Source organism: Falco rusticolus, chromosome 8, assembly GCF_015220075.1.
Source record: "Falco rusticolus isolate bFalRus1 chromosome 8, bFalRus1.pri, whole genome shotgun sequence".
NCBI lineage: Eukaryota > Metazoa > Chordata > Aves > Falconiformes > Falconidae > Falco > Falco rusticolus.
In genome coordinates this window covers 19,514,504-19,542,006 of record NC_051194.1, presented here as the reverse complement: position 1 = coordinate 19,542,006, position 27,503 = coordinate 19,514,504, and the positions used below count along the sequence as shown (strand labels likewise).

Here is a 27,503-nt window from a genome sequence, read left to right as displayed (position 1 = left end):
TCAAGAAGTGTGACTTGGGTTCCAGAGTCACTGAAATGGTTCTGAAGGTTTGACCTAATATAATCAGAGCAATTCTCTCACACCTCAAATGCATGATCTTGTTTTGTGGGACAAGCATTCCAGGCATTGTAACGTGTGCTGGCTTAGCCACAGGTCAGACCTCCAACCCTGGGAAACCCTGGAGGTTGCTCCTGCGGCCAGGAAAGCATTGAATTCCCACCAAAGCACCATCACAGATGCTGGAGATGAGGCGAGTCCTCCAGCTGCTGCTGCACGCTATGGCCCCTGAGCTGCAGGGTCAGCCTCCTTGTGCCAGCAGGGCTCAGCACCTCCCTGTCACCTTCTGGAGCTGGCCTGCTCCTTCCTGGTGACAGAGGGCTCCAAGAGCAATTATTTTCCTGGTTTGGAAACTCTTTCCTGGGCATGACAGCAGAGCAGCGCTGCTCCCGGAGCACAGGGCTGGGTTTGCTGTGGGACGTGTTTGACCACACGCTCTTGGAGAGGCTGGTAGCTCTGGAGATCAGGCCTTCCTGCAGAGCTGAGTATTCCCCCCCCCAAATTTGTAATTTTACTACATAATTTCATAAATTAATTGCTGACCTACTGATATAAGGCAGATGTGTATTCAGATGGCTCTCCTGTGTTTTGTCTTGTTTGCTGGTCGAGGTTGGCCATGGTGGAGGCAGGTGGTCCGCCCCATCCCCGAGGGGATGCACTGTCTTTCCAGTTCCTTCCATGTCCATCCCTTCAGCATCACTGGCTCTGCATCCAGCCTGCCTGCCTGGACCGAGCGTGTCTCAGAGTAGAAGTGCCGCTGAGCCCACGCAGAACTGCACAACGCCAGTGCGTACAGCCTGTGGGCAGAATGAGCATTTCTGAACCCTTTTCCCCGACACACCTAAGGCCATGTGCTCCGGCACCTTGGGGTTTGGTCCCTGGGGTGTGTTTGACAGTTTTTACAAAAACACCTGGCTCTAGGAGCTAAACCTAGGAAAGGATTCATTGGTGTTCAGTCTAGATCACGTACATCACTAGAACACAGTTTCACAGCGTTACCTTTTTCATAATTAGGAAGAAAGTATTTTTTCCCCATGGTCTTGCTCTGGCCATTCCTTCCTGCAGTCTCCCCTGTGGGCTGAGACCCCGCTTACTAAAATTTCTACAAAATTGATTTCAGGTGGGTGAGCACAAAGCCAGATTTATTTTTTTTCCAGGCAGTCAGCACACAGTCAAATGGCTCCTGCGAGGAATATTTCATCCTGGTCCTTCACAGTCCATGCCTGCAAATTAGTGTTCTTACTCAGGTGGGGCTGCTGCTTGCTTATTTATTTTAATTTTTCCATATATTTATTTGTAGGCTCACACTAGCAACAGATCTTTTTCCACAAACCCTTTTCAGAGCCTTGTGCTGTGCCTCCCCCATTCTGGCTTAAAAGCACCTTGCTCTCTGGAGGAAACCTCTGAATATCCATCATGCTATCCTGATTTAGTGACGTGTTTTCTCTGCCCTCTGCCCTCTGTTCATTCTTGAATCTGCAATGAATTTGGGACTTTAAAAAGCTGTTTGATGTTTCTTGAGGTCTAGAAGCTTGTTTTGGATTTGTTCTTGAATGCACACTGAAACAAATGTCTCCACTTTATTGAAACAACTTCCTTTAGCATCTCCAGGAACTTTCTGAGTTGAACAGAGATACATGTATGTTGTTTTTTTTCCAGCTCTGCTTTACCAGGATAAGCTTGAGAAAGAAACGTAATCTCCTTGGGTCTGTCTTTATGTTTTGTAGAACTAATTCCCATTTATTGCAAGAGCTCAACACTATATTCAAGTTTAATTTTTTATTATGTGTTTACATTTTGGAAGGAGTAAGTGTGGTGGTGTTGGAAATTCTAATTAAGGATAACATTTCTGATTCAAAAGACCTTTCTTCAGAGATTCTTTTTCCTCTCTCCTGATTTTCTGCCTGCTCCTTAAGACTGCAGGAAGTTCTGCTTGGGTCATTCACTTGCAACAGGATGTTATCTGAATACTAAATTAATGTATGCAGTCTGTCACTTGGTATTTCTTCTGTTCTTCTGCTGGAGATCTCCCAGGGTTGCAAAGACCTTGCAAGTGGCAATGGCGAGAACAGGAATGTGCCTATGATCCTGCAAAGTGAAAGGAGAAACACTAAGCTGCATGTCTCTCCCATCACTGCAGGGTGTGAATAAATAGATCAAATCAACAATTTACATTTTAACCCTAGACCAGGTCTTATTTTTAGGATTTGTCGCTCAGCCCAAGTGAAACGTTTCTGTTTCTGTCTGGTGGTGTTTTTAGAAAACACCTTGAATTTATCACTGAGACTGTATTTTAAGATGCATTTACATTTTGATGTAATCTGCTGCTTTTCTTATTTGAAACAAAACCCACCTGTTCTATTAATTATACTATCATATAACCTGTTAACCAGGTTGCTGCAAATTACAGTTATCTCTCTGTTCTGCAGCTGATATAATATGCAAAAATGATTAGACCTGTCTGTATCACAATTAGCTACAGCTGGAAGGAGGTGGCAAGTTGTGAAGGCTTGTACAGGTACTGGGAAGGTATTTACAGACTATATGATGTAAAGCTGGGAGGAGTGGGTGCTGCGCCTGTGGCGTCTGCTGCCCTGCAGAGGGGTCTTGACAGGGAAAATTGAAATGGAAGAGACTGTTCAAACACAGAAAAATTCGGTTTACCGTTGAGTGATTGAACGGTGGAGCAGGTCAGCTCCACCAGAGAGGTTGTGCAGTCTCCATCCTAGGAGATGCTCAAAACCCAGCTGGACACAGTCCTGGGCAACCTGCTGGAGATGACCCTGCTTGAGCAGGGCTTGGACAGGATGGTCTCCAGAGGTGTCTTCCAACCTCAGCCAACCTGTGTGGCAGTGCCTTTTTTAAAATGGAAGATCTGACGGTGGGCTTCACAGAGAGCTGCAGACCGTGGTGGCGGTGATGCTGACTGTTGCCCCTTGCTAACACCAGCTGAAATCTGAAATGAGCAAACATGGCAAGAGTTGTTGGAGACTTCTCTGAAGGGAGGCAGCAGAAAGTAACATCTGAGACCAGCTGCTGGGGCCAGCCGAACTGGAACCAGGAGCCAGAGGCTGGAGTGAAGGCACCCTGTGGGACCAGAGCCTTTGCTGGAAGATAAACCAGGGGGCTTTTCCTGTGACCCCTATTTTACCATCTTTCCACCAACTGATCTTTTCAGGTGCTCTCGAAACCTGTGGATTACATCCTGAAGTGGGAAGGACATGTCCTGAAGGAGGAGCAGAGCGAGGCTGCAGACAGAGGAGAGCTTGTACCTCACCTGGCTGCCTGTTGGGAGAGCCCGCTCTTGCTGGCAAGCAAGAGAGGAGGAAGAGACGAAGCTCTTCCAAGTCAGTCTGTGTCGGTCAGAGGTGTTAATGTGACTGCTTTATGAGGAGCAAGTGTATATGCTCTCCTTCATCCACTCCAACAAATGTTCTCGCATTAGGTCAGGCCGCCTACACTGGCAATTTTTACTGTTTGCTCTCTCTTATACTTGATAAGCTGATTTGTGTATGTGTGAGTTTTGTTGACTTTTTTTTTTTCCTCCTGAAAATGAGAGATGGTTCACATGATTTCTTTTTTGTCCTTTGTAGCGTAGATAATGCAGGTAGGAGTGGGACAACAGCATCTTCATATTTGTCAAGTATCCATCCACAGCCCAAGTGTGCAGCCTGAGTGCAAAGGGGATTTTCTTGCAGGCTTAGGAATACTGCACAGACAGGTAAACCAGGACACTTGATGAAGACCACACTGGAGAAGGATTGTATGCATGGTCTAAAGGCCAGATATGGAGTCACCGAAGCACATGTTGCAGTGGTAGCGGAGCTGGGAACCCTGAACAGGGAGGTTTCCTTCTGTTCTGGCATGAGGAAGCAGAGGAGCTCTGGTCCACCATGGTTTTACGTGTGGACCTCCTGACGCCTTGCACAGAGCTTGCTGTGAGCCCGGGCAGGACATTGCTGGTGGGGCTGCCCAGCCAGCGCAGGCCACCGTGCCGCCTGGCAGTGCTCCAGGCGCGGCAGCGAAGTTTGCCCGTCCTCAGCATGCTTCTGCTCGGAAACCTGGCGGTGCGCAACGGTGCCTTGCACCAATGGCTGCTCCTTGTCTGCATCACTTCTGCTGGTGGAGCTGGGACAAAGCAGCGAGCCCTGTGAGCCAGCACCCCTGAGGTGAGGAGGCAGCCTGTACCCCCCTATGCATCGCCTGGGCACTGCTGGTTCAATTAATTAATCAATTAATCGCTTACCCTTGTGCGTGCAAAGCTCTGCAGCGGTGAAGATGTGTGTATTTGGGGGGCTTAACCCCAACCGGCAGCTCGTCAGGTAGGATTTGCAACACTGGCAGCTGGGGAGAAAAACTGTTATTAAGCGTAACGTGGCACCTTGGATACAGAAAGCATGGGGAGGCAATAAATACAGACTACCATAATGTCATTTTATAGTGTCACTCTTCAGAATTTATTAAGACTTAGTTGCAGTGATGCCTGCAGCTTCTTCTGGTTGAATCAGTAAATTCTGTTCATTATCTCCAGCACTTGTTTTGACCTACTGTGTTTTAAAAGAGAGGAAATACTGGAGGCATAAAGACACCCCAATTACTTTCTTTGGCAGCTGGGTTTTTTGGTGTAAATCCAGCTTTTCTCAGGTTTGCTGCTAACACCCATGTCAGTGCTCGTCTGCATGGACGGACCCAAAATGTGAAGTGCTGCTTGCCGAGAGCACTGCGAAATGCAGGCACCGGTGCCCTGCCTCAAGCACCGCAGCCGCCCATGGGCAGCGTGCGGCAACGCAAAGAGCTGTAGGGAGGAGGGATGCGACTCTCGGAGCAAGTTTGCACATCTTGTCCCCCCACCCTGGCACCGCTCCAGTGTGTGAACACCCTTGGACAGGCTAAGGCTGGCTGAAAGTACAGAAGGGTTCACAAGAACTCCCGTAACGGCAGAAAGGTGGTTGCTAAAGCTGCAGGCTGCAAGGATGGTTCACTTGTCACCTCGCTGCAGGTGTTGCCACGCATTCGCAGTTGGGAGCTCACTGCCTTGTTGGTGTTGAGAATGACACTGGTGTTTTTCGAGAGTTCCTCAGTCTACAAATGAAACTGTCCTTGTTTCTTCCATTTTTGTCAAGCATAAATCACAGCGGTGGTGTGTTTGTGTACCTTTACCCCTGTCCTCAGCCTTTAGCTCTCCAGGATGGAAGAAAATGAGTTCAAGCCCAATCTTCTGATAATTTATTACATTCCTTGTGCTTAAGGGCAAAATTTAAGTTGCCAAAAGCAGATGTTTGCTTGCTCCTTTTTTAGCTCTCAAAGTACTTTCTCTGTGCTTGATTGATGGACGTCCCTGCTACATTAATAGTTGGGCTTTGCAGAAAGCTGTTATTACCAGGAGAATCTGGTGTGGGTTTCAGTTTTTCTTCTTGCATTGAAAATCCATTATTAATGTCTTTTTGAGGAAAAAAGGCTTTAATTCCGGCATTTTGCTTTGCTTTCTCAGACTCCTTCACAACTGTCTTCTCTGAAGCACTTTTAAAATCAATATTACAAGCGTTCTTTACATTTCGCTGTGTGGTTGAGGGTTTCTGTGTCTTGCTATTGATTTCTAATTGTGTTGCAGGACATTTGGGTGCACACAGAGAGGCATGTGACGGATTACTTTGTGTGTGTCTTACCCATCATCACTGAGCTGGCTTTTTGCATGTTCCCTCTTGAAGGATGCCGCTTCTGAGCGTGGAAGCTACCAGAAGAGCTTTGCTGGCTTGTGGCCCATGGGTGCGATCCTGAGACACTAAACTTGTGACCATTCATCTGATTTTGGTTTTAATTTTGGTTTTGTATCAGGCATGGTGGTGGGCTTGTGGGGTCTCCTCTTTTGTGTTGTCGTGGCAGAGTTGTTCTGCCCTGACTTCTTGGGCATCTTTGTGTTCAGCATTGTAGGAACGTAACAGGTTGTCCTGGTTTTGTTTGGGGTGGTCATAAAGCATCTTCATCTTTGGAGCAGCACTGGCACGAGCTGTGGCTTCACCCCTTGGATCAGCTCTGCTAGCAGATCTTGGCATTTCAGAAGCACAAAGTCCAAGTCTCGATGAAATAATATGGAAACATAGAGCGCATCTGTAGCTGCTGTAAAGCTGGATTTGCAGCTACAGGCTCTTGGAGCCCATCAGCGTTGGTGGAGCATGGGCACATCTGTTTGAGAGCTTGTTGGGATCGGAGGAGGGTGTGAGGAGTGACATGGCTGTGACCAGCACAGAGGCTCCAAAATGCATCAGTTACTGCAGGCGGGCTGCGGCAGGGGAAGGGCGCGTGCGGGAGGACAGGGGACCGCACGTCTGTGTGCATGTGGCAGGTCCTAAAAGCACAAAGGAGAAAGAGCGGCAACAGCAGCCGCCTGCGTAGGGAGGGTTTGCATGTGCCTCGAGCTCTGTGAAGCGGGGTGATGAGCAGTCCCGCTGCAGAGCTCTCCAGGCAGGTATGGGCATTGCTGTTGAACACCCGCCTGCAGGCAGGCTCCTTCCAAGCCCTTTGCTCCACGTCTGCTGGGTGCTTTGGTTGCAACAATATGCACCGTGTAGGTGGCCTGGGCGTACAGTGAATTGCTGCAGGGGGGTTGGGGTCTTTGCTCGTCAAGTTTATCTTCAGTGAGGGTCAACTCCTTGACACGTAAAACACACCGTGCTTCGTGAAGGCCAATTTTAGCTTCTAAAGAATTAGTTGTACTTTATCCATCCATGCTGGGCACCAAAGCAAAAAGATGGCAGAGGCACTGGTCCTGTGTCTCTGGAGGAGCAGCACAAGAGTGCGGGTGTTTTGAACACGTTTGCAGAGGACACGGGCAGCCTGAGATCTGGGGTGCAGTGGTGCCTCTGTGTGCTGGAGCCGGCAGCCAGGAGGGGGATGGCGTGCATCACTGTGGGCAGGCTTCGACCTTGCTGCTGGAACTTAGTTAGCAATTCTGTTGATGTTCTGGAAACGAAAATATAATTCAGGCCACCTTCTCCTCCAGGCTGACCCTGAGAATCTGGGAGGAGAACAACTACTGAATAATTAGGGGCCTTTTTTTTTCTTTTTGCTAGAGTTACTGCTCAGTGTTGAACTGTGCTGTAAAGTGTCATTAGTTTCCTTGAACTTATCGGTCCAAGTGTACTATGCATTAATATAATTACGTAAATTGCAGTCTCGTTAATCACTGAGTGCTGCCGCATATCTGTGTTGCCTTTTTTGGGGGTGGTTTGGCTGGTGGAACCCCTGTAAGTCTGGGCAGGGGGTGAAGGCTGTGGCGCTCCCCCGTACTCCTGTGCTCGTTCTGGCTCGCGCTCTGTACTCACACACCTCTTGCCCTGCAAGGTCTGGGAGCGTTTGCAGTGCTGCCGTGCCTGCGGAGAACCGCCACTCCGCTGCAGAGGAGGGCAGCTGGGACAGCCGGGGACAGGAAGGTTTGTCTCAAGGGAGTTTTGTCCTACCATGTTCCTGCTGCTGCCGTTTCATTTTGGGTCCGTAGAGGTCCCGGCATGGCACAGCCTGGGCTCCTGCCTTTGCCGTGAATACCTAGAGCCTGAGGTCTTGGGTAGGGGTCCGCTGCAGGGCCGTTTGATGATGCTGTGGCTCTGTCTCTGTGGCAGAGCTCTCAGCCTTCCTGGCAATGTAAATTCTTCTGGCTGCATGCTAAAATTACACTGAGTTATTGATTTATCTTTGAGAGGATTTCCTTCCCGAGGGACGTTTCTGGCCGTTGTAATGATTTAGTTCTTCTGCAAGTGCAGAATCCGTAGCAGAGCTGAGCCACCCTCCTGCCCTCGAGCCTGCAGCCCAGGGTTGTGCTTCCTCTGCAAGCTGGTTCTGTTCCAAAGCTGGGGACAAGGTTATACTGCTGTTACTTCTGAGTGACAACTGCAAATAAAAGGGCATTTTCAGCTTTTTGCTGAGGAAGCTGCAAGTCTCGGAGTAGCCTTTATGCCCGGGCACCAGCCTTGTTATGTTGGACTTGTTGCAAACACAGCTCTGGGGCTGGCACGTGGGCAGGTGTGAAGCTGTGCCAGTGTTACGCACCCGGGCTCCTGGGAACGTTTTGATTTCTTAAAGCAAGGTGTGATGGAAGGGGGATCATGCAAATATAGCTTTTGTAGTTTTGTTTGATTTGGGGTTTGGTTTTTTTTCGTTCTAATGATGCAGGGTATAGCCTCTTTTCTTCCCTTTCCGCTGACTCGCCCGTGGCGCATCTCTAACACCCAGGCCAGCCCAGTTCCATTTCAATCTCCTGCTCGTACTGCTGAGGAGGCAAAGCCAATTCTCTATTTCTACCACCGGTTTTCTCCCCTTAGCCCTCAAATCACAGTCCACTGGTCGTGGCTCAGCTGGTGAGCACTATCGGTAGGAGGACCTGACCCTTCAGGAGCTGGGCCAGATGTTTTGCCTGTTGTGTGTGGATGGGAGATGGCAGGCTCCGTGTCCCTGGGTGCCTGTCGCCAGCGGTGGCCTGCCTCAGGCACCTCCCTGTGGGGTCCCGCACTAGCCCCACGGTGGATTTGGATCCCATCTCTGCTGCAGTGTGCACGCTGATAAAACATCAGGCTGCTCGCATGGGCGGTGTTATAAAACAGCATCCCGTGATTAGGCCCAGGGAGAATGTAAATTTATTTTCCTGTGAAGCAAGTGTGGCACAACTACTTTCTTTCCTGGTGATCTGTCTGCGAAATGAAACGAGTCCTTAGTGTCTTATCTTAAATACTGCTGTGTTGACAAGTTCTCTTGACAAAAATGAGGCTAATGTCCCTTACGACTGCATTAGCTTTAGAAACAAGGCTTTAAATTGAAGCTTCGGAAAGCACTATACCAGTGCTCTCTCCAAGGCATCTTCTTATTCCAGCTTTTATTATTCAAATTCGTTCTCACTATAGCTTGGCAGCGTAGCTGGCAGACGGGTTTCTCCAATACGTTCTGCTGGTCTCGCAGCCAGGCGGTTCAGATCGGGCACCTTCCAGCGCTGAACCAGGAAAGTGTTGTCCAACCGTCGGTGGACCTGGGCTCCCTTGGCTCTGGGGGATGCTGTGGGTTCGGGAAACAGTGGTGCCAGGATGTTACTGTGGCCGCTGGTGTGAAAGTGAGAGATAAGCCAGCAGACACGCGTCGAGTAGTGATGCAGTCAGAGTCAATAAGCTGCACGCCTTGCCAGCAGCGCAGCGTGTCCTGAAACACTCCCGGTGATAGCTGGAGCTGGGAGAAAGGAGTTTGGTTTTCCTCTGTTGTGTCTTATCTTTTCAGTTTCAGCCTTGATTGAGTTATAAACACGGAATCTGAAGACAGGAACTGAGACCTGGTCCTGAAGACCCTTTCCTGAGCTTCCCAGGCTTCCTCTTGAAAATTGTGTCCTTTTTTTGCCCCTTTTTACTCCTGTTGGACAGTCTTAGTCATCAGCTTCTTGTTTCCAACCATGGATTAAGCATGGCCAGCTTAGACCTCCTGGTTCTCACACTGGCACTGGTCCTGGTGGATTGTCCCTCCCTAGAGAGCAGTTGCGTCCTTCCCATGCCTCTGCATTGCTGGGTTTTTTGGGGTGGTTTTCTCTGCCCTGATTTTCATCTGTCGTGACCACCTCAACAGTCACTGCAGAGAGGGAGAGGCTCTCTGAGAGCGACAGATGTGGAAGGCAGCTGTGCTTGGTGATGCTCTGGAGGTGCTAATTTCTGTCATAGTAAAGAAGTGAATGGTACCTGTCTCAGAAAGGTATCAGATGCCTTAAAATTTGGCAGGATAAATATCATCCTCAGTTCCTTTTGTCAGGTTCTCAGTTCTCCTGGTCATCCAGCTTGTCCTTTGCTGCCAGCGTTCTGCTTTGGTCTTCTCTGAACGTAGATAAGCTTTCAGCTTCCGAGATGGCCTTTCTAGTATAACAAATACACCTTTGGGACGGTAGTTATTGAATAGGTTGCAGTGACATTATGAGGTAGCATAGGATTGGGGTTAAATAATTTAGTGAGTTGGAGAAGGATTAAAACTGGCTTTTGTAATTAACGTTTCTCTTGGATGTCGACTTGGTGGCATTGTGAGAGAAAGGGCGCTGCAGTGTCCCTGCAGCCTGGCACGCCATTTGGTAGCTGAAATAATCAGTGTGGCTGGACACCTTTGATCTTTGCATTTCTGCTGCTGTCCAGACCTTCGTGGGATTAAACTCTCTAAACTACTACAGTTCACAGACTTGAGCCCAATATCAGAAAAGAAAATAAATTGCGTGCTTTGTATTGGATCACTAAGTGCGCACATCGTGTCTAACCAAGGGTGTGTGGCAATGCGTAAGAAATGGGTGGCTTGAAGCTGGGGATGAGGATTTGCTTAGGAAGTGAAAACGTTGTGTTTTTGCCAATTTTCCGAAAGGGCAACCCTTCCTCTTCCTTCCGTGCTATTTTTTTTTCCTGGTGTATTCTCTGCTGTTGCAGTGCAAGTGAGTGAGAAGCCTTTGCAGAGAGTGGGGTGGAAGGGCAGAAGCACTTGTTGCGAGGAGCTCTTTGCCATATGAAGCTTTTCTGTGTTGGCAGCAGCAGAAGCTATATCAGCAGATGCTACAGCAGCGACTCCCATCAGAGAGGCACCATATGTCCTCTCCCGAGCCCTCCCGCCGCTCCTTCCCCAAGAGCCTTCCTCCCCAGGCACCTCGCTAGCATCCGCCCTCGCTCCCACGGCGTACTGTCTCGGAGCATCCCGGAAAGCGGCAGACACCTTGCGGGAGGTCCGTGCCTGCCCTGCCCGTGCCAGCCGGCTGCCTCGTCCTCGGCGATTGTCCCGCTGCGGGAGGGTCGAGGCTGGGTGGGATTTCAGGCACAGCTAGCTCGGCTCTGTGCATGCCCCTGCACGAGGCGACGCTACGTGGGCAGAATAATCTTTTTGGCTGCCAGTGATGGTGGGCGTGAGTTAAATGGTCCTGCTCTGGCAGTGTCAGCCAGGGTTGGTCCCTGCCACCGCTGGGTTTCCCTGCCTCTCCCTCCCCTTCCGCCCCCGCTGCCAGAGCCAGCGGCGAAGCCGAATGCAGGCAGCAGGGGTCTGGCAGGAGGCGTCGGGAGCTGGAGCCCGCTGCTCACGGGGTGCGCTGGTTTGGATGGCTGGGCTCATGGCCCCTGGCGCTTGCTGATCAATTGAGAGAACATAAATACTGGTGCCATGGGAGAGCACTGGATCAGTTTAAATTGGCAGTCGTAAGTGGTTGTCCAGCTGAGTGTCCAAATGTAACGGATGCTGTCACATGCCTACCCAAACATTACTTACCGGAAAGCCCCATCCTTGCAAGCCTTTGTTCTCTGCTAGCTGCAGATCAGATTGTGGAAAGAGGGATTTGTTTCTGGCATCATTTAAAAAATGTTTTTATTATATCTGCCGAGGGAAACAAATTACAGAGAAGACCTCTGAGCACTAGGACAAAAGAGGCTCTAAAACCCTTTTCAGATAAACAAATGTTTGAGCTGTAGGCCTGATGGATGGTGTTTAAAGGCATGGTTATTGCTGCAGCCAGCAAGCAGTTGGCATTGAGAAATAGGATGCAAGAAAGAAAGTTCTCCCGAGGTTGGCTGCAGGCCCATGTCTCCCTGTAATTCTGGTTGTGAGGAGCCCTTGGCACCCCGAGTCCACACAACGGTCTCTGTGGCACTGGCCATAGGAAAACAGTAACCCAGTGAGCACCAGTAAGTAGCTTCTTTCTTACTTAATAAGAAACTGGAATAGAAATGGCCCTTTCTCTGTACCCTGTTTGGTAGGGTTCAAGCCCAGCAGAAAGCAGTGCTGCTTCTTTGAGACACATGGGGAGCCTGGGCAGGAGCAGGGATGGTGGCACTTTGTGTTGGGATGTCTCAGTGCAGTGTTTTTGGGGTTTTCCCAGGGATGGCTTTGCTGCCAGCAGCAGCGCTGGGTGTGGAACGGGGAACTTGGCGATTGTACTTGTACTCACCACTTAATTGGGAGGAGTGGTGAGTGCCAGAAAGTGAACTAACGCAAGGGGCTGTAGATGGGTGAGCAGGGAAGTGGCAAAATGAAATTCGGGCTCTGGGCTCCCGCCTCCATCAGTAACCTGGCTCTTCCTGACCTGTGTCTTCTACACATCTTCCCTTCCTTTTGCATGTAAAAATGTTCTGTTTTGAAATAACAAGATTCGTACTTGGCGAGCTTGAAAGCATTTCAGGTGGCTCCTGTCCCTGCTCTGCTGCAGCATGGAACAAAATTGGAATTGGAGATGTATTTAGACATCATTTTGACAGATTGGATTGCAGGATATTTATTAGCATAGCTTGGTGTATTATATAAAAGATTTGTTAGATAAACTAACCAACTGAATTGTCTTACATGAAGCATCCTTGATTTTGTTGAAGATTTTTTTAACTGTTCGTTCAGTCTCTCAAGAATTTATCACATTCAGGAGTCTCTGGAAGACACTGGTGCGAGCTGGGGCTGAGAGCTGTGTCTGTGGCTTGGGGACTGGGCCACTCCTGCTCAGCGTTTGTCTGCCTGCTCCGGGAGGCAGGAGAAAGCAGCCGCCTGAGCTGTTTCTCATGCCGCCGTAAGGATAAAACTCCTCTCTCATCCTTTCCTTTGTAATCCCAGGAAGGGAAGGACGTCTCTTTATCCTTGTCAGCCCTTTGCACAGCAGGATCTTTGTATTGGGGTGCAATGATAAGACAAAATAACGGTGATAAAACCAGCCTGAGGCTGCCAGGACTTCTCATTAGCAGGCAGAGGCAGCCCCTCTGCCCCAGGAGCGGTTGCATGGTGCGAAGGGCTGTGGGGGGTCACGGCAGGGGTTTGTCTGGCATCCCATCCCCTGTGGATGCGACAGGCATGTGCTTGAGGAACATGGCAGACTAGAGTGATTATAAAAGGGTTTTCTCTATAAGTAATTACAGTAGGTAATTAGAGCCCCTGCTGCCACTGACGGTGTGGACCCGAGAAGCCGGGGGCAGTGACCAGGGTGGTGCTTCTCCCGGGATGAGCTGTGCTCAGCAGGCACCTGTGGTTTCCCGGGAGAAGTACAGAACTAATGGAAGAAAGAGATCACGTGAAGTGGCTTTGTAAAGCGATTCACGTCGTAGGAGTGTCTGCCTGACATGGGGGTGCAGGTGCCTGAGCCCCCCTGCCCCTGGCGGGGTACAGGAGAAATGCTGGGCAATGCTGGGGTGGCTGCTGGGAGAAGCTTCCAGGCCTGATGCCGTTAAACCTCGCCGCTGGCTATCTGGAAGAGGTGGTATGTAGCATATTAATGACCTTTTCCGATGGCACTTAATTGGGAGGAGTGGTGAGTGCCAGAAAGTGAACTAACGCAAGGGGCTGTAGATGGGTGAGCAGGGAAGTGGCAAAATGAAATTCGGGCTCTGGGCTCCCGCCTCCATCAGTAACCCGGTTCTTCCTGACCTGTGTCTTCTACACATCTTCCCTTCCTTTTGTATGTAAAAATGTTCTGTTTTGAAATAACAAGCAATCCAAGGAGCCATATGACTCACCCTTAAAAAAACCAACCAAACCCAAAAAAAGCAGCCAGGCTTTGCTGCTTCCTTGCTCGACGGCACTGCGCGGTGACTTTGGGGGTCAGAGCACGCACTGAGCCCCTTCAGACCAGGGCTGGCTCCTCCCTGCTCCTCAGAGCCCAGCGTTCAGCCTGAGAAACAGGCAGCATCTTTGTGCAGCTGGAGCACCGTGCTGCGTGACACCCCCGTCTCTCCCCAGGCCCACCCGCGGCAGGGTGGCACCATGAGCAAGTGCCAGCGCAGCTGGGTCCCCCTGTGTGTCCCCAGCATGTGTTGCCCCAGCCTCTCCCATTGAGCCACCTGTGGCACTGGTGGCTCGTGGTGCCTGTGATGCGGCAGAGTGGAGCTCCACTGCTTCCTGGGATTTGTCTCCATGTATTGTTTTGGTTTTTTGGGTTCTTTTAATCATTATTTTATTAAAGGAGTAGGTATGGTGCCATCAGATAACTTTTTGTGGATGCTCTGTCGGTCTTATACAGCCTTATTATTTTTAATATTGCAGCACTGCTGGTTTGTTTTGCTGGGAACATTCATGTATTGATTCACAGATTCTTTTGTTGCCTGTGTTAGAGAGAAAGTCCCTGTCCCCTCACTCCCCTGTGACAAAAGAAACAAAGAGTAAAGAAAGGTAGATGTTACCTGATGCTTGCTGTGATAGCGAGGTGATTTCTGAGAACTGCAGAGCCAGTTACTGACTCACAACTGTGGCTTGTTTTCGTGTTTTTAATAGATTTGTTTGGAGTTTTGGGGGGGTTGGTGTTGGTTGTTGGTTTTGGTTTTTCTTTTTTTTTGCAATGGCAAATAAGGATACTCACTTGGGGAGAAACCAGGGGATCTGTCTGGTGAGCAGGATCGCCCTTTTTTCTGCTTGCAGATGCCTTTCCAGGGGGGCATTTGTCTGCCGTAGGGGAAAATGGGTGCCAGAAGGTGTTTCTGGATGGGGAGAGCCTCGTGTCCCTTGTGGGCTTCTCTTGCTGAGCAGGTCAATGGGTGGCGGCTCAAGAGTCCAAGGGGTGGGTAAGGGATGGAGAAGCTGCTGCCAGGAGCACAGTGAGTTACTGCACCATCTCGATATGGGATTTGTATGTCTATGTATGATGTTAAACTTACCTGTTTATTTTTAATGCCTGCCTGTTGCTGTGTAATGACTTGGGGCTCAGCCTTGTCCCCACACAGAAATGCAAAACCGCTTGTGGCCAGCACTAAAGGGGGGATATGTACTGGGAAGGAACAGGGCAGAAAGAGACCTTGCTTATTTTGTGAGGAAGCACAGTTGGTCGTTGGGTTGGCCTAGAAAAAGAGAGATGAGGTTACTTGGGTATTGCTACGTCATGTATATTCAGCACCGCAGCCTTCTGCTTTTAGCTATCCTGTATATTAATGCACCTGATTCTTGCCTTAGTTGTGAGTGTGGTAGAAGTGTGTTCTGTTTTCCATTTGTTTATTTATTTATCATCTTGTTTTCAACCTCTGCGAAGCTTGATATAGGTATAGAGCTTCAGAAACATACACATAACAGAATAACAGATAACTGTGATTTGGTTACAAGGCAATAATTTAAGTCGACAGGTTTAGCTGATAACATAAAACACAAGAGAGAAATAGCATCAGTTTATAAATGTCAGCAGAACCCCTGCAAGTGACTTGCTGCCTTGAAGCCAACTCCAGTGCTGTAACTCCATCTAATATATTATAAGAAGAAATAAACGGATGTCTGAAAAAATCTGGCTGACCAAGATTAAAAGAATAGGGCTATAAATTAAATTCTCCCTTGGCATCACTTTAAGCAACTTTCAGGACAGGCAGAAGACATCCAAATAAGATGAATGCTAATGCACTTGCAGGACCTCCAAAAGTCCAGGAGTTTTTAGGCTGCGGCTGCTGGAGCGGTGGAGCGCCCAGGCACAGTGCCGGTCTGTCCAGGGAGCAGTGGGAGTCCAAGCGGTCGTGGTCCAGCTCCCGTGGGAGAGCAAAGCCTGGCCTGGCGCTTCCGCGGCTGATAAAGGGATTAATCCAGAACGGCAGTAACGCCGTCCCAGCAGCGCCTTGCCACAGGATCAGTGTCTCCTGCTCGGAGAATAAATGCTGTCGTTTTGCTTTGACATTTATTTCCAATAAATACCTTGTCATTTGTGCGGCGGCAAGGGGTTTTTTATCCCCTGGGAGTATTTCACCTGGTGGATGCTATCATTCTGGCTGTGAGGTGGAGGGCTGAGGGACTGAGGGCAGGCGGGTGGCGCATCCCTGACAGGGACACTGGGTCGTCTGCTTAAACCCCCTGGCTTTCCCTTGGATCCGTCAACCCAAGCTGATGCAGTAACGTGTATTCAAATAATTTTAGTTGTGGTTTAAAAAACCCCACGTAGGGGATATTTTTAAAGTAGTAAATAATACAAAGCAGTTGTGGGGGAAGGAGTTTGCTGCTTCCTCCTCCGACAGCTATAGCCTTTTCTGCGGGTTCACGGAGGGGTTTTCGCAGCTATTTCTACTAGTAGTTGATTTGGGGGTGGGGAATTAATAAAAATGGAAACTCTTCTTTCCCTTTATAGGGAGCAAGGGAGTAGGACAGGATGAGATCTAGTACTTGTAGGATTTGGAGATCTCTGGAAAGTGAGACCATTCAGCTTCATTCACTAGCACAGACATGCAATGCATACCTGCTTGGATAGACATAATCTTTTTTTTGTTGTTTTAATGTATCAAAGAGAAAAAAAGTCAAAAATTGCTTAAATATAAACTTGTTTTTATATTTTTAAATTGTTTCTTTTCCCAAATGCAACTTAATACAAACAGTAAGTGAAAAACCAATTATTTTAGGAAAAAGGCTATTAAGAGTATGATTCTGTATTAAACAGCACGTGAAGCTGTGTAATTGCTTACATATGTATCGCTCCGGTGTGTGCTCCCAGTTGTTGAATAGTATCAAATTATAGGAATCAAAAAGAATCAGCTGTTTTTAAGGGAAGTGTCTAGAAGCTACATAGTGAAACATGATTAAAATTCAGGATTTCCAGCTTGCTCATTTGAATCGGCAATTTTAATCACATTATTCAAGTCAACCCACCCTCAAACACTCTTTATGAATAATACTTCAAAATACCCCAAGCTAAACAAGACTGAAGACCTCATCCTGTCTCAAACGTCTGGAATATTTTTAAGTGACTACGCCAATCTTTTTGCCGAAGAGAGAGCTGTGTGTCTTGATTTATTTAACAAAGCAGTATGTTTGTCCTGCTGCGGCATGAACCTGTGCTGCTGTGCGCAATAGCGAGAAGAAATCCCTGTAGCAACAAAAGGCGCTTAAATACATCGAGGCTGGGACTTCGCTCTGGGGTTGGATGGTCTCAGTCACATCTCGTTTAGCAAAGCGCGAAGAAACAGAAACAAGGAGAGGTTTGTGTCTTCTCTGATGGCAACCTCCTGAATTTGGTTGCGCTGGGTTTGTGAGCTCGTGCATGGTGGGGTTCATGTTTTCGTTTGTTTACTGCTTGCTGAAAATAGTAACTGGGAGGGCTGATCACACGGGAGCCGCTCAGCCCTTCTGCAGGCTGCTCCCGTACTTTCCCTTTTGATGCTTCTTTCAAGCAAAGCCCATCAGCCTTGTTCCTCTCTGCTGGCAACCGAGTGAACTAACGTGGCCAGATGAACCGGGAGCACGACAGTCGGAATATACTGTACTCTTCTAACGGGGACATTTATTTCTGGCTGTGTCTGACAACTCAGGAGTCGCTTCAGTGAGTGCTGTGGCTGTAACCTGGGCTGCCCCGGTGCCTGTGACCCGGCGAGGAAAGGCGCTGGCTTTGGGAGGGCAAGGACCCCGCTTGCCCCTCACCTTTGCCCCTGAGCGGTGTTCGTGCTGGTGGAGGAGGAGGACATCCTCGTGCATCTCTGTGTTCGGCACACAGTGCCGTTTGATAATTATTGCTTTTTTCTGACCCCTGCCTCAGTGTCTCCTGAAATTGGGAGAGGTGGTGCAGCGTGGTCCTTTTTGCGGACATCCTGCAAGCTCCTTTTTGACCGGTGTGTCCCAGCTGCATTGCCTGCATCGCTGTGACGGGGACAGCTCAGCTATCACAGCGAGTTCCTGCAAAGCCCACCTTTTCAGAGTGGGAAGATGCTCCTCTAGATAGACACACAGATTAAAGCTGCTGCGATTCACAAGTAAAGGAGCAGGAGGAGGTCTGGGGCCGTCGGAGGAGAGTGTGCCACGTGCGGGGGTGGCGTGTCTAGCCTGTCCTTGCATAGTTTAAGGTGGGGGAAGATAATCACATCTGTCCCCTCATATATCCAACCAATGCAACTCCCTAGGGACAGGAGATGGTGGAGAGAAAGAGGAGCTATCAGAAATGCACCCTGTTTTAATGTGAAATCCTCCCAAATGGATTTTCCTGATCTTTCTAAATGCACTTATACCTGCTGGATGGCTTTAGGCTTTGAAATGTTTTTGTCTGAATTATGACAAACATCCTGGTCTTATGTAGGAAGCACCAGGTCCTTTGATCAGTGAAATGCCTCTTTGGTCTTGAAGAGGGAGGGATCAATCTGGTTGTTCCCTAGACTAGAGCATTTTGTCTTTGAGTACGTGTATTTATTGTACAAATTAATTATCCTTGTCTTCACTTCCCTTTGGTGGGAGATGCTACCTGTCTCCTGTGTGGTGTGCTGTTTTATCTGAGGCATCCTTGTAGGTAAAAGGAAGCAGATAAAGGAAAGGCTGAATAGGGAGACCTCATCAATAGTGTAGCCTGAGCAGTGGGGTCTGTCTGTCTGTCTGTGTGCAGCTGAGATCTCTGCATTCCTGCAGCTGCAGCCTTGCTCTCCTAAGCAGGCAGATTTCCTGCATTAAAAGAAGGGGGAGTGACATCGAGAAACAGCAGCCAGATATTGCCACCTCTCCATCCCGGTGCTGTGGCTGCCCATTGTGATGTGTTTGTGGTGAATTATGACCAAGAAAAAACACTCTGAATTTCCCATCTTTTCTGCATTTAAAACCAAACCTTAATGTATTCTGTGTATTTTTTGTTGGCAGATAGTAGTGATCATATATTCTTTTTAACAGAGTATTTCCAAACCGACACAGCCTCGCCTTGGTGTGCTTCATATCCAGCGTACCTGTCTGTACGCTTTGATTTCACTTGGGCAGCTGTATTTTATGTTGTCTACCCCCATCAGCATCCGATTCCCCTTTTCCCAAACAGCCCCCAAATCCGCTCCTGATGTGGGTTTTACCGCTCCCCAGGTGGCCTCGGCAGGGAGGAGGGAGCCGGTGCTGCGCTGGGCTCGGGGTCCCTCCTGCGCCGCGGCACGGAGAGGCAGGCGGTGAGTCGGGGTGGCATTTCTGCGAGGTTAGAACAGCCCTTGTGTCTGAGGGCTGCTGATGGAGGGCAGAGGGGCTGGCTGGCTGCTGTTCCCTTGCGGGACAAGGCTGTTCTCTCCCTGGCGTAGGCAGGAGCATGTGCTGTCAGCTCCTGCCTCCGTGCAGAGCTGGGCTAATGCACGTGCTCTGGAATAACCCGACCTTGGTTTGCAGGTCAAGCCGTTCCTGCAGGGTCACACGTACGATTGAATCTGCAGATGGGAGACAGAGAAGCCAAGCTCCCAGATAGTGAAAATGGAAAACGTGACACGAGAGAAGAGAGAAGAAGAAAAAGGTATGGTGGTGCAAAGCATCAGGTGGGTGGGCTGCGGGGTTCATGTCTTTTATTGAGGCCGGGTTCCCCGGTTCACTTCCTTGCTGGTTCTTCCTGAGACTTAATTGCTGGTTTAAGAGTTCAGCAGTGCTGAGAACCTGTGCTTTGTGATCCCTTTGGGATGGCGGTAGCAGTGCCCTGAGTGCACATTCAGACACCTTCATGGCTTCTCATGCCGTGACACCGAAACTAAATTTGCAATGTGCCGCCTTTGAATGACAGCAGTCCTTTGAAACATCTGCAGCAATCAGCCTGAAACTACTTTCTAAGCTGAAACCATCGGAGCAGTTGTGAGGGGCTTTGATTGTGTTGACCTGATCCAGATACAGTGTTTTTAGCTCTGTACAGTCAGCGGGCTCGCAGCATTCATTTACACATCAGTTACTGCTGGCGTTCTCCTTGGATCAGACAGCCTTCCCTGCACCCACATTTCAAAAGTTGTTTTAAAAGTTTCACTGGTGCTGACTTTCCCGTTGGCACCCTCCTAACAAAGACAGGTTTAGTTACTATGGGAAACTTTCTTTTCCTAAAGTGTGTGGGATTTATCACTGCTTCCCTCGCTCCCCCAGTTACTCCTGTTCAGCGCATGGAGAGGCTCTTTAGCTTCACGATGCCTCAACAGTTGGCTTTCCTTTTTTCTGTGCAAGAGTGTGTGTGGCCCAGATAAACACTCTCTGAACCAATGAGATAGGTGTAAAGAGCAGCACAACATATTTTTTTTTTAGCACTTCCATGTAATTTCTGCTTGCGTTTACCCTTGCCCTAACTTTGTGTGTGACGATCATCAGAACTTCAGCTGTAAATCTCCATGTTAAAGCTTGCAAGTCCTTAGCAATGATTTAGTGGCACAGTGGCACTTTTTCATTTTTCCTCTGAAACACTTCCTGCTTTTCTGTGTTGCAATGTGAAATTCAGAGGTATAAATTAATCGGCTATTTTTATTGTGTTACGACTTGAGATTTTGGGTCAGTGTGCAGATTACGGAACCTTTTTTGACTGTCAGGGTGAAGTGTCTGCAAACCATGCACAATACGTAGCACTTGGACTAATACCTTCTTGAGCATGGAGGGGTTTTGTGTGTTTTAAGTGAAGTGCATGGAAACATAGTGCTCTTGGGTCCTTTCCTCCTGACAGTATCCGTTGCTAGTGTATCACAGTGAAAATATTAGATACACAATTGTTTGCTTCTGACATGTTTTGTTTTGTTGCTGGGCAGGGTGGATGTTGACTCAAATTCATTCACATCCCAGGAGCTGAAGAAGGCATTGGCTAAACTGAAGGAAAGTGAGAAGGCAGAAAGGAAGGTAAGGGGAGTTCCTTGTTTCCAAAGAAGTGTACAGTACATGGATGTGAATACCCTATGTTATGCATCTCAGAAATGTGATGGTTAAAGTAGTTGCTGGGGAAAATACTGTGCAGAATAACCTTTTGGTGAATATGGACCTACAATACCTCTGCGAGCCTGTTAGTGATGTGGTTCCCTGGGCAACTCTCACCCCTTTTTGTGCTAATCCTGTTTTTCTGTGAGAAGGGAAGACTTCTGTTCAGGTCCACGTTAATAATTTCAAACTTAAAGGCCTTGTATTGCAAGCTGCTTTTAAGTACTTACATATATTCTCAGTTCCGGGGTTTTTTGGTAACGATTATCCCGTGGGCTGTTGAGGGACAGTGGGCTGGGATCAGCAGTTTGGCCCCAGATCAGCCATCAGATGCTGCTGCTTTCTGGTCTTTACTCGAGTGAGATCTCAGGTAGCAAACCAGGCACAGTGTCCACACAACCGTCCTCATGAGCCATGCAGACCCCAATTTCTTACTGCTGTCCTTGGTGTGCCAACACTCAAGCGAAGCCATGAGATCTCTCCTGGGAACCCAAAGCAGGTATGGTCAGTAGGCTCTCCAGTGTGATGCTGCTCCCCTACGTTCTCTGATACCGGTGTGATTAGACCTGAATTAATAATGCAGAGATGCTACTTGCACACACTTGTGTGGACCTGTGGGTTGATTTCCTTTTTGTTGTTTGGATGTATTTTTATCTGCTGTTAAGATGTATTTATTTATTCAGCTGCCACTTGGTTCGCAGAGGTGCCTGCAGGCCCCCGAGCAGACTAGATCACAGCGTGACGGTGTTGGTAAAGGAATTGCTGTTCACTGTCCTCCTTGGTTTAGGTTTCCAACTTGTGCCCTGTGTAGTGAAACCCAAATGGATGTGATGAAGCACAGGTTGAAGTTTCCTTATATAATTTCTAGGTTTCCTGTTTAGTTACAAGTAATGCATGACCCAAAGCAAAACAAAACTGAAGTGCTACTCTGAGCCCTCTCCAGGGCTGGAGCTGGTCCCCTGCCACTGCTGTGACACTGGTGGGATGACACACAACTCCTCAGGTGGATGGCAGCCCTTTTTCCCACTTCCACTCATCAGTATCTTCTTAGCCCCTAGCTTCTGCTGCCTTGACGTTGTCTCAGTTGAAGGAAAACTGAGGTAGGAATCAAGGCTTTAAAGACTTGGAGTCATAGAAAGGCTTTTTTTTTTTTTTTTTCTTTTTCATATCTGGCACAAGGGTGTTATTTCTTTTTCTGTAAGATTATTTACGTAGCAGCCAGTATTACTGAGAGCAGGACTTCTTGAAGGAATGTCATTTAAATGCAAAAATTAGTGATACTCTATTATCTGAAATAAGCCGTATTTCAAAAAAGAACTGTTAGAATAAGTATTGTCCCAGGAACTGGGCTAAGAACAGCTACGTCTAATGGACCTAAAGTACTCCATTTAAAATCACTCCGGCAGGGAGCAAATTCATCCTTGAAGTAACTGTGTCAAAGTAAACTGAGTTACACCAAGCGCACTCCCATCTACGCTCCTGCAAAAGCAGTTCTGTGTGGTTGGGGTGCGGATGGCATCCTGTGTTACCATGTAGTACCTATAGTAATTAGGCCAGTAGTCATTAGCACCAATTGTATGGCTGCCATTAGATCGTCAGAGCTTTCATTTCCATTGCTCAATTATTTTTTTCTCTGATGGCTCCAGCCCTGGGCTTGTGTTCACACGTGGAGGAGCAGCGCGGTGCTTGCAGGGGGAGTGCTGCATGTGCAGACCCTCTAGTTGGGGGTTCCTCCTGTATAAAAATGTGTGTCGGTAATGTTTGTAACAGAATCCCTTTCAAAAGGGGCTTTCTTGTCTTCTCCTGCTCTTGGGGCAGCCCATCTTGAATCTGGACTCTTGTTTCCTCCATCTTCTGCCACAGCAGGCTCTGTCCCTGCCTGTCCCAATGCCACCAGTGCTGATGCTGGAGAATTGCTCCCTGCTGGCTCTGGGGCTCTCTTAGATCTCTGGCAGAGCCTTTTCCTTCTCACTGCTCACCTTTCTGCAGCTCTCTTGGTTCATCACGGCCCTAGGGGTGCTGTTTGTACAAGGGAGACAAGCTGTGCTGCAGGACGAGCTATCTCCTGGCCAAGCCCTGTGGTGCTTCAGCTGTCCCCATCTGATGGCTGGTCCTCCCGCTTCACTTCTGACAGCTTCTGTCCCCAACAGAGTGCATACGTGTCCCTGAGGGAGAAGGCCATCCTGAAATGCATTAAGTGATCGGGATGATGGAAGCATCTTTGTGTGCATCCGAGATCTCCTTGATGTCACTGGCATGGGGTCACTGGGCAGTTCAGGCTGGATGGGACCCCCGGAGGACTCCAGCCCCATCTCTGGCTGCAAGCAGGGTCAGCTGTGAGACTGGGGGGCTGCTGAGGGCCGTTTGCAGTCAGGTCTTGAGAAGATCCACTTGCAGGTGAACAGAGAACAGCAGTGCTGCCTGCCTCTGGGTTTTACATTGTTTTGGAAGGTGTGTAGGACATAGAAAAAGCCCTAGGTACGGGCTTGGGAGGTGCTTGCTGGTATCCGAGGCAGGTATCTTACAGAGAACTCGGTTCGTGGGCTTCTCACCAGGACCACTCAGAACTGTCCCTGCGTCTCTGATGCACAGCAGTACACCCGTTTGCACAGACAGCCAGGGTCCCCGTGTAAATCTGGGGCGGGGGTGTCTTTCTGTGTCTTTCTTGGCTGTCTGTGTCACCTGCCTTCATGTCTGGTTTCCTCCTCCTTCTTTCAAGGCCCACGAGGAAGAGGTGAGGAAGAAGTTCCGGCCCATAGAGCAGCTGAAGGAGGAGTTTGAAAAGCTGAATGTGAAGATGGAAACGGATTATGAAATTATGGTTAAATTAATCAGCAAATTCAACAGCTCTGCCTCCACACTGAATGAAAAAGTAGCGGCACTTTATGATCTTGAATATTATGTTCACCAGGTAACAGAAATGCATTAGTAACTACTGTGTAAAATCCAGGGGATACGGTGTCATAAATGTGGTTTTATTTTTCTTACTGGTATCAGGTAATACATATTGCTTAATTATCATAATCCTGGGATAATAACAGACAGCAGGGCGCTATTGCAGGCTTATTTTGTATCCAGGTTTGAATAAATCATTGCTCGTGCCAGTAGTGGGCAGTTTCCTAGGGGTTAATGTTGCCTGATTTGTCGTCTGTTCTCAGGCTTTTTTTCTTGCCCTTCCTTTTTCTTCTTTTATATGCTTATATGTTATGAAATGGGATTTTATCTGCCATTTTTGGGTAGGTGGAGTGGTGGCTGCTAAGAAAATAATTATTTTCTTGCTCCTTCCACGGAAAGCCTCTGTGGTTGCGGGTAGGTGTCCTTGCACCAGTTTGCAGAGAACGTCTTCGTACCAGTGAAGACAACAGCCACCCAAATGCCTCTGTTATGTCTGGGAGTGTGTAGCAAGTGGCGTGTAGAGCCTCTCTCACAGCTGGGCTGGTGGCGACCGTGACTGAAGGCTCAGGCAAATGGCAAGTTGCTGAGCCTCAGCTGAGCCATGCCAGTCGGCTCTGTGTGAGGTTAAATATATTTCCTGAAATCTCGCTTCCTCAGGTTTATGCTCACGCTTTCCCCACCCCTCCCTCTGATCTACCTTGCTCTGCTTTCAGCTCGCACATTTCTACCTCCTGTGGGTTGCAGGCTGCGGGCACACCGCTCTCCTCCGGGTGCTTGGTGCCTTCCCACACTGCAGCGGCGTGGGTGCGTGTCTGGGCATCAGGCTGTGCTCTGCCTTGTGGCAAAGGGCCGGGCTGCTCCCTCCCCAGCGACTGGGGAAGTCTGGAATGGACTGGGAGAGTTTCCACTGTCACCCTCAGTGACTTTGTCATTTCAGAGAGTGGATGGGACAGCTCTTGGGAGATGCCAGTGTGAGACCTTTCACTGGAATGACACTTCTTAAAACCAAACGTGGTATTTTGGGGGAAGGTAGTTGGAGGAGTGTGCTGCAGAGAGAGGCAGTCCATGCACAAGCTAATGGAAGTGTTATTTCCAGGGCTCTTTGTCTTGAATTTCCACACTACATCTCTGTCATACGCATGCAGAGGCTTCCTTGCTGTTTGTTCTCAACGCTTTTGTTTCAGTGACGGCATCTGTCTGACTCAGAGAATATGTGTGAACAATGGGCACCCAAAGAGCTTCGTATTTATACTCAGGGCTAATTCTGTCTGGTTAAGGGTGCCAGAGCATCAGGCCAGCATGCTAAAAAGCAGCCCAAAACACCCTGGGGTGCTTTGGATTCCAGCTTAACGGTCTGGACTTTTCCAGCATAAAATCCCACCTGCTTGCAGCCCGGGATGGGGCAAACCCTTTCAGAAAGGCGAGAGGAGTGGGAAGCGGTCCCCGCTCCCGGGGCAGGGACTGGAGCATCAAAGGGAACCACATCCAGCATCAAAGGGGTCAGCAGGGGGGAAATGGCAGGGGGCTGGCAGGGCGTACAGAGGGCTCCTTTGTGCATCGATCACAATGTCGCTCTGTGCCTGCGCTGTCAGGGCAGATGGCTGGGCAGCACCTTCTCATCAGGCAGGAAGCTGATAAGAAATATGACTTGTCTCTAAGCCAGCATGGCTTTTCCTCCTCTTTCTTCTTCCAGCCAGTTGAATGCGTCCAGAGCATTATCTCTGCTTGGTACTGACTTTAGCAGCACTGGCTTAATGTAATTACTGAATAGCAGCCAAATACGCTTGTGCCGCATAACCCTGGAAGGGCTGAACTTGTTGGGAGTCCTCTGCGGCGAGCCACAGCCGTGCCGCTGGAGGACAGGGGTCCTCGGAGGGGTGGGTGGCCCAGGGCACCCTGCACCGACGTGTGGGGCCGGTGATGGGTCTGCTGCTCCTTCTTCTCCCAGCCCCCATCTGAATGGTAATGTGCCATGGCTTTTGATAATTATTTGGCTCCTGGCTGTCCTGCTGCTCTGTCCAGGGCACAGAATGCCCTGTCAAGTGGAAAATGCCATGCCCTGTAGGGGCTGCAGGCAAAGGATGCTCTCTGCTCCATGGCGTGGTCATGAGCATCCCAGAGCTCTGGGACGTGAAGCAGCACGTGCCTCTGAGCTGGCTGCCAGGGAGCAGAGGGGAAACTGTGGCCAGTGCTGAGCTGGGGCAGAGGTGCTTTCTCCTGCCATTGAAGGGTCAGCTGAAGGGCTCTGTGTTTGCTCAGCTTTTGGTTGCCAACTCTGGTTTACTTCTCATCAGTCAGGATTCAACTTGGCATGTTTGGGAGCCCGTCTTGGAGAAAGAGCAGGAAGGTTTGGCTTGCTAGGTTATCTGTAATGCATAAAACCCAAATGCAAATATGAAGAGGCCAGAGCATAACTCATTTATAAACAGAATTAATGGTGCTTGCACAGCAGCATGCAGAGCCAAGACCCCTTCTCATACGTTGCAGGCTCTTTTTCTCAATTACTTACTCTCCTTATCTTTCTCTCTCCCCTCCTCTGACATGCTACACCATTTCTCACTGCTAATTTCCTCTCTGTTGCATACGGTTGACATGCTGCTCTTCCTTGCTCTCATTTTCTAACATTTTCTCTCCCACCTTCCCTCCCCATTTTCTTTCTCCTCCGATTGAAAGCTGCTCCCTGAATAACTGCTGTCATGTTTGCTCTTCTCCCATCCCTCTCGTCTCCCACGCTGCCTGCGTACGTTACTCAGGAGCTCTTTTGATCTTTGGCTTTCTTCTGTCCTGATTTCAGTGGACTGAAACAAGGCACGAGCTGCTGCCTCACAGCATCCTCCACTCCCCAGAGAGGTTAATACCTTTACGTTGTTGAGTTTGGGGAATTTTGTTGGTTTTAAACTAGTGAGTGAGGGAAGGAGCTCCCACAACAGACTCCAGTTAATAAAAACCTGAACAACTTCAGAATAAGCTTTACAGCACAATTTATATTCTGCAGCTGAGGTGTCTCACTGATGCTGGGGCTGAGCTTACAGTGACGGCTGGTTTTACCACGACTGATGCTGGATGCAAACTTCTGCCTGTCTATGCATTCCTTCTTGAGCAGAAGTCAATGTCCAATTCCAGACGTTAAAACAGCCTCCGAGTTTTTACAGAGGCTGAGCAATAAAAGGACCCACTGGCAGCTGAAATTGGGTTGCTGCATAGATTTCTTTGTAGACAAAGATGGGCCAGCAGAAAAGTAAGAGGTCTGGCAGGACCAGTTTATAGGGACAGTTAAAAGACTAGGATCTGAAAGGATACAAAAGCTGCTACAAATCCTGAATCAGCCCCAGCAGCCCTGCAGAGATCGGCTTTCTGTCACCAGTTTTGCAGAGGGACAGCAAGCGGTGGGTATTGTCCCGCTGGGGAGAAGAGACGAGCTGTAGCTCCCCAGGTCCTGCTTTGGTAAAGACATACCTGTAGGACATAAAGCTAAGTAGCTTCTTCATTCTCTTGGGTACCTAAAATATCCAATTTAACGGCCAATTTTGGTGAAGGCACATGGTTAAGATAAATATAACGCTAAGCATGAAGTCATTGTTGAGTAAAGGAGCGTTCACACTGCAGCATGGTGCGCGAGCCTGGTGTACCCCGAATGCCTTGTGGTGCTTGTCCTGTCCCACCCCAGCAGCGTGGTCTGCTGGCTGAAGTCGGGGAGGTTGGTTTGCCCAGCCAGTAACTTGGGTTTATGTTCTATTCCCATCTGCCAATGTATGCTGTTGTCTACCTGTCTTTCAGGGAGGAGAAATGTTAAAATTCTAAATGCGATCTTTTTGCACACACAGTTCTGAGCGTCCATCAGATTCCCTTTTAAACTGGAAAAAAAAATCCTTGAGAACCAAAATGCATTGATTTGACTTTGGACCAAATTTTGTCCTTGAAGCACTTTGCGCTGTTTCTCTAAGTGTTGTTTGTGAGCCACTCGGAGCCCTTTTCTTTCCTCCTCTCCG

The 27,503-nt window shown here is 48.8% G+C and overlaps 1 protein-coding gene across 8 annotated transcripts in view; it reads left to right on the top strand.

Moving 5' to 3' along the window:
- Positions 1-27,503, top strand: part of SIL1 (SIL1 nucleotide exchange factor) — a 97,395-nt gene that overhangs the window by 33,614 nt on the left and 36,278 nt on the right. For all 8 annotated transcript variants that reach the window (XM_037397601.1, XM_037397606.1, XM_037397599.1 and 5 more), the window contains 3 exons: positions 19,081-19,201; positions 20,457-20,544; positions 23,339-23,530. In XM_037397601.1, the coding sequence (XP_037253498.1) occupies positions 19,081-19,201; positions 20,457-20,544; positions 23,339-23,530 (401 nt within the window). The remainder of the gene's footprint in view (positions 1-19,080; positions 19,202-20,456; positions 20,545-23,338; positions 23,531-27,503) is intronic.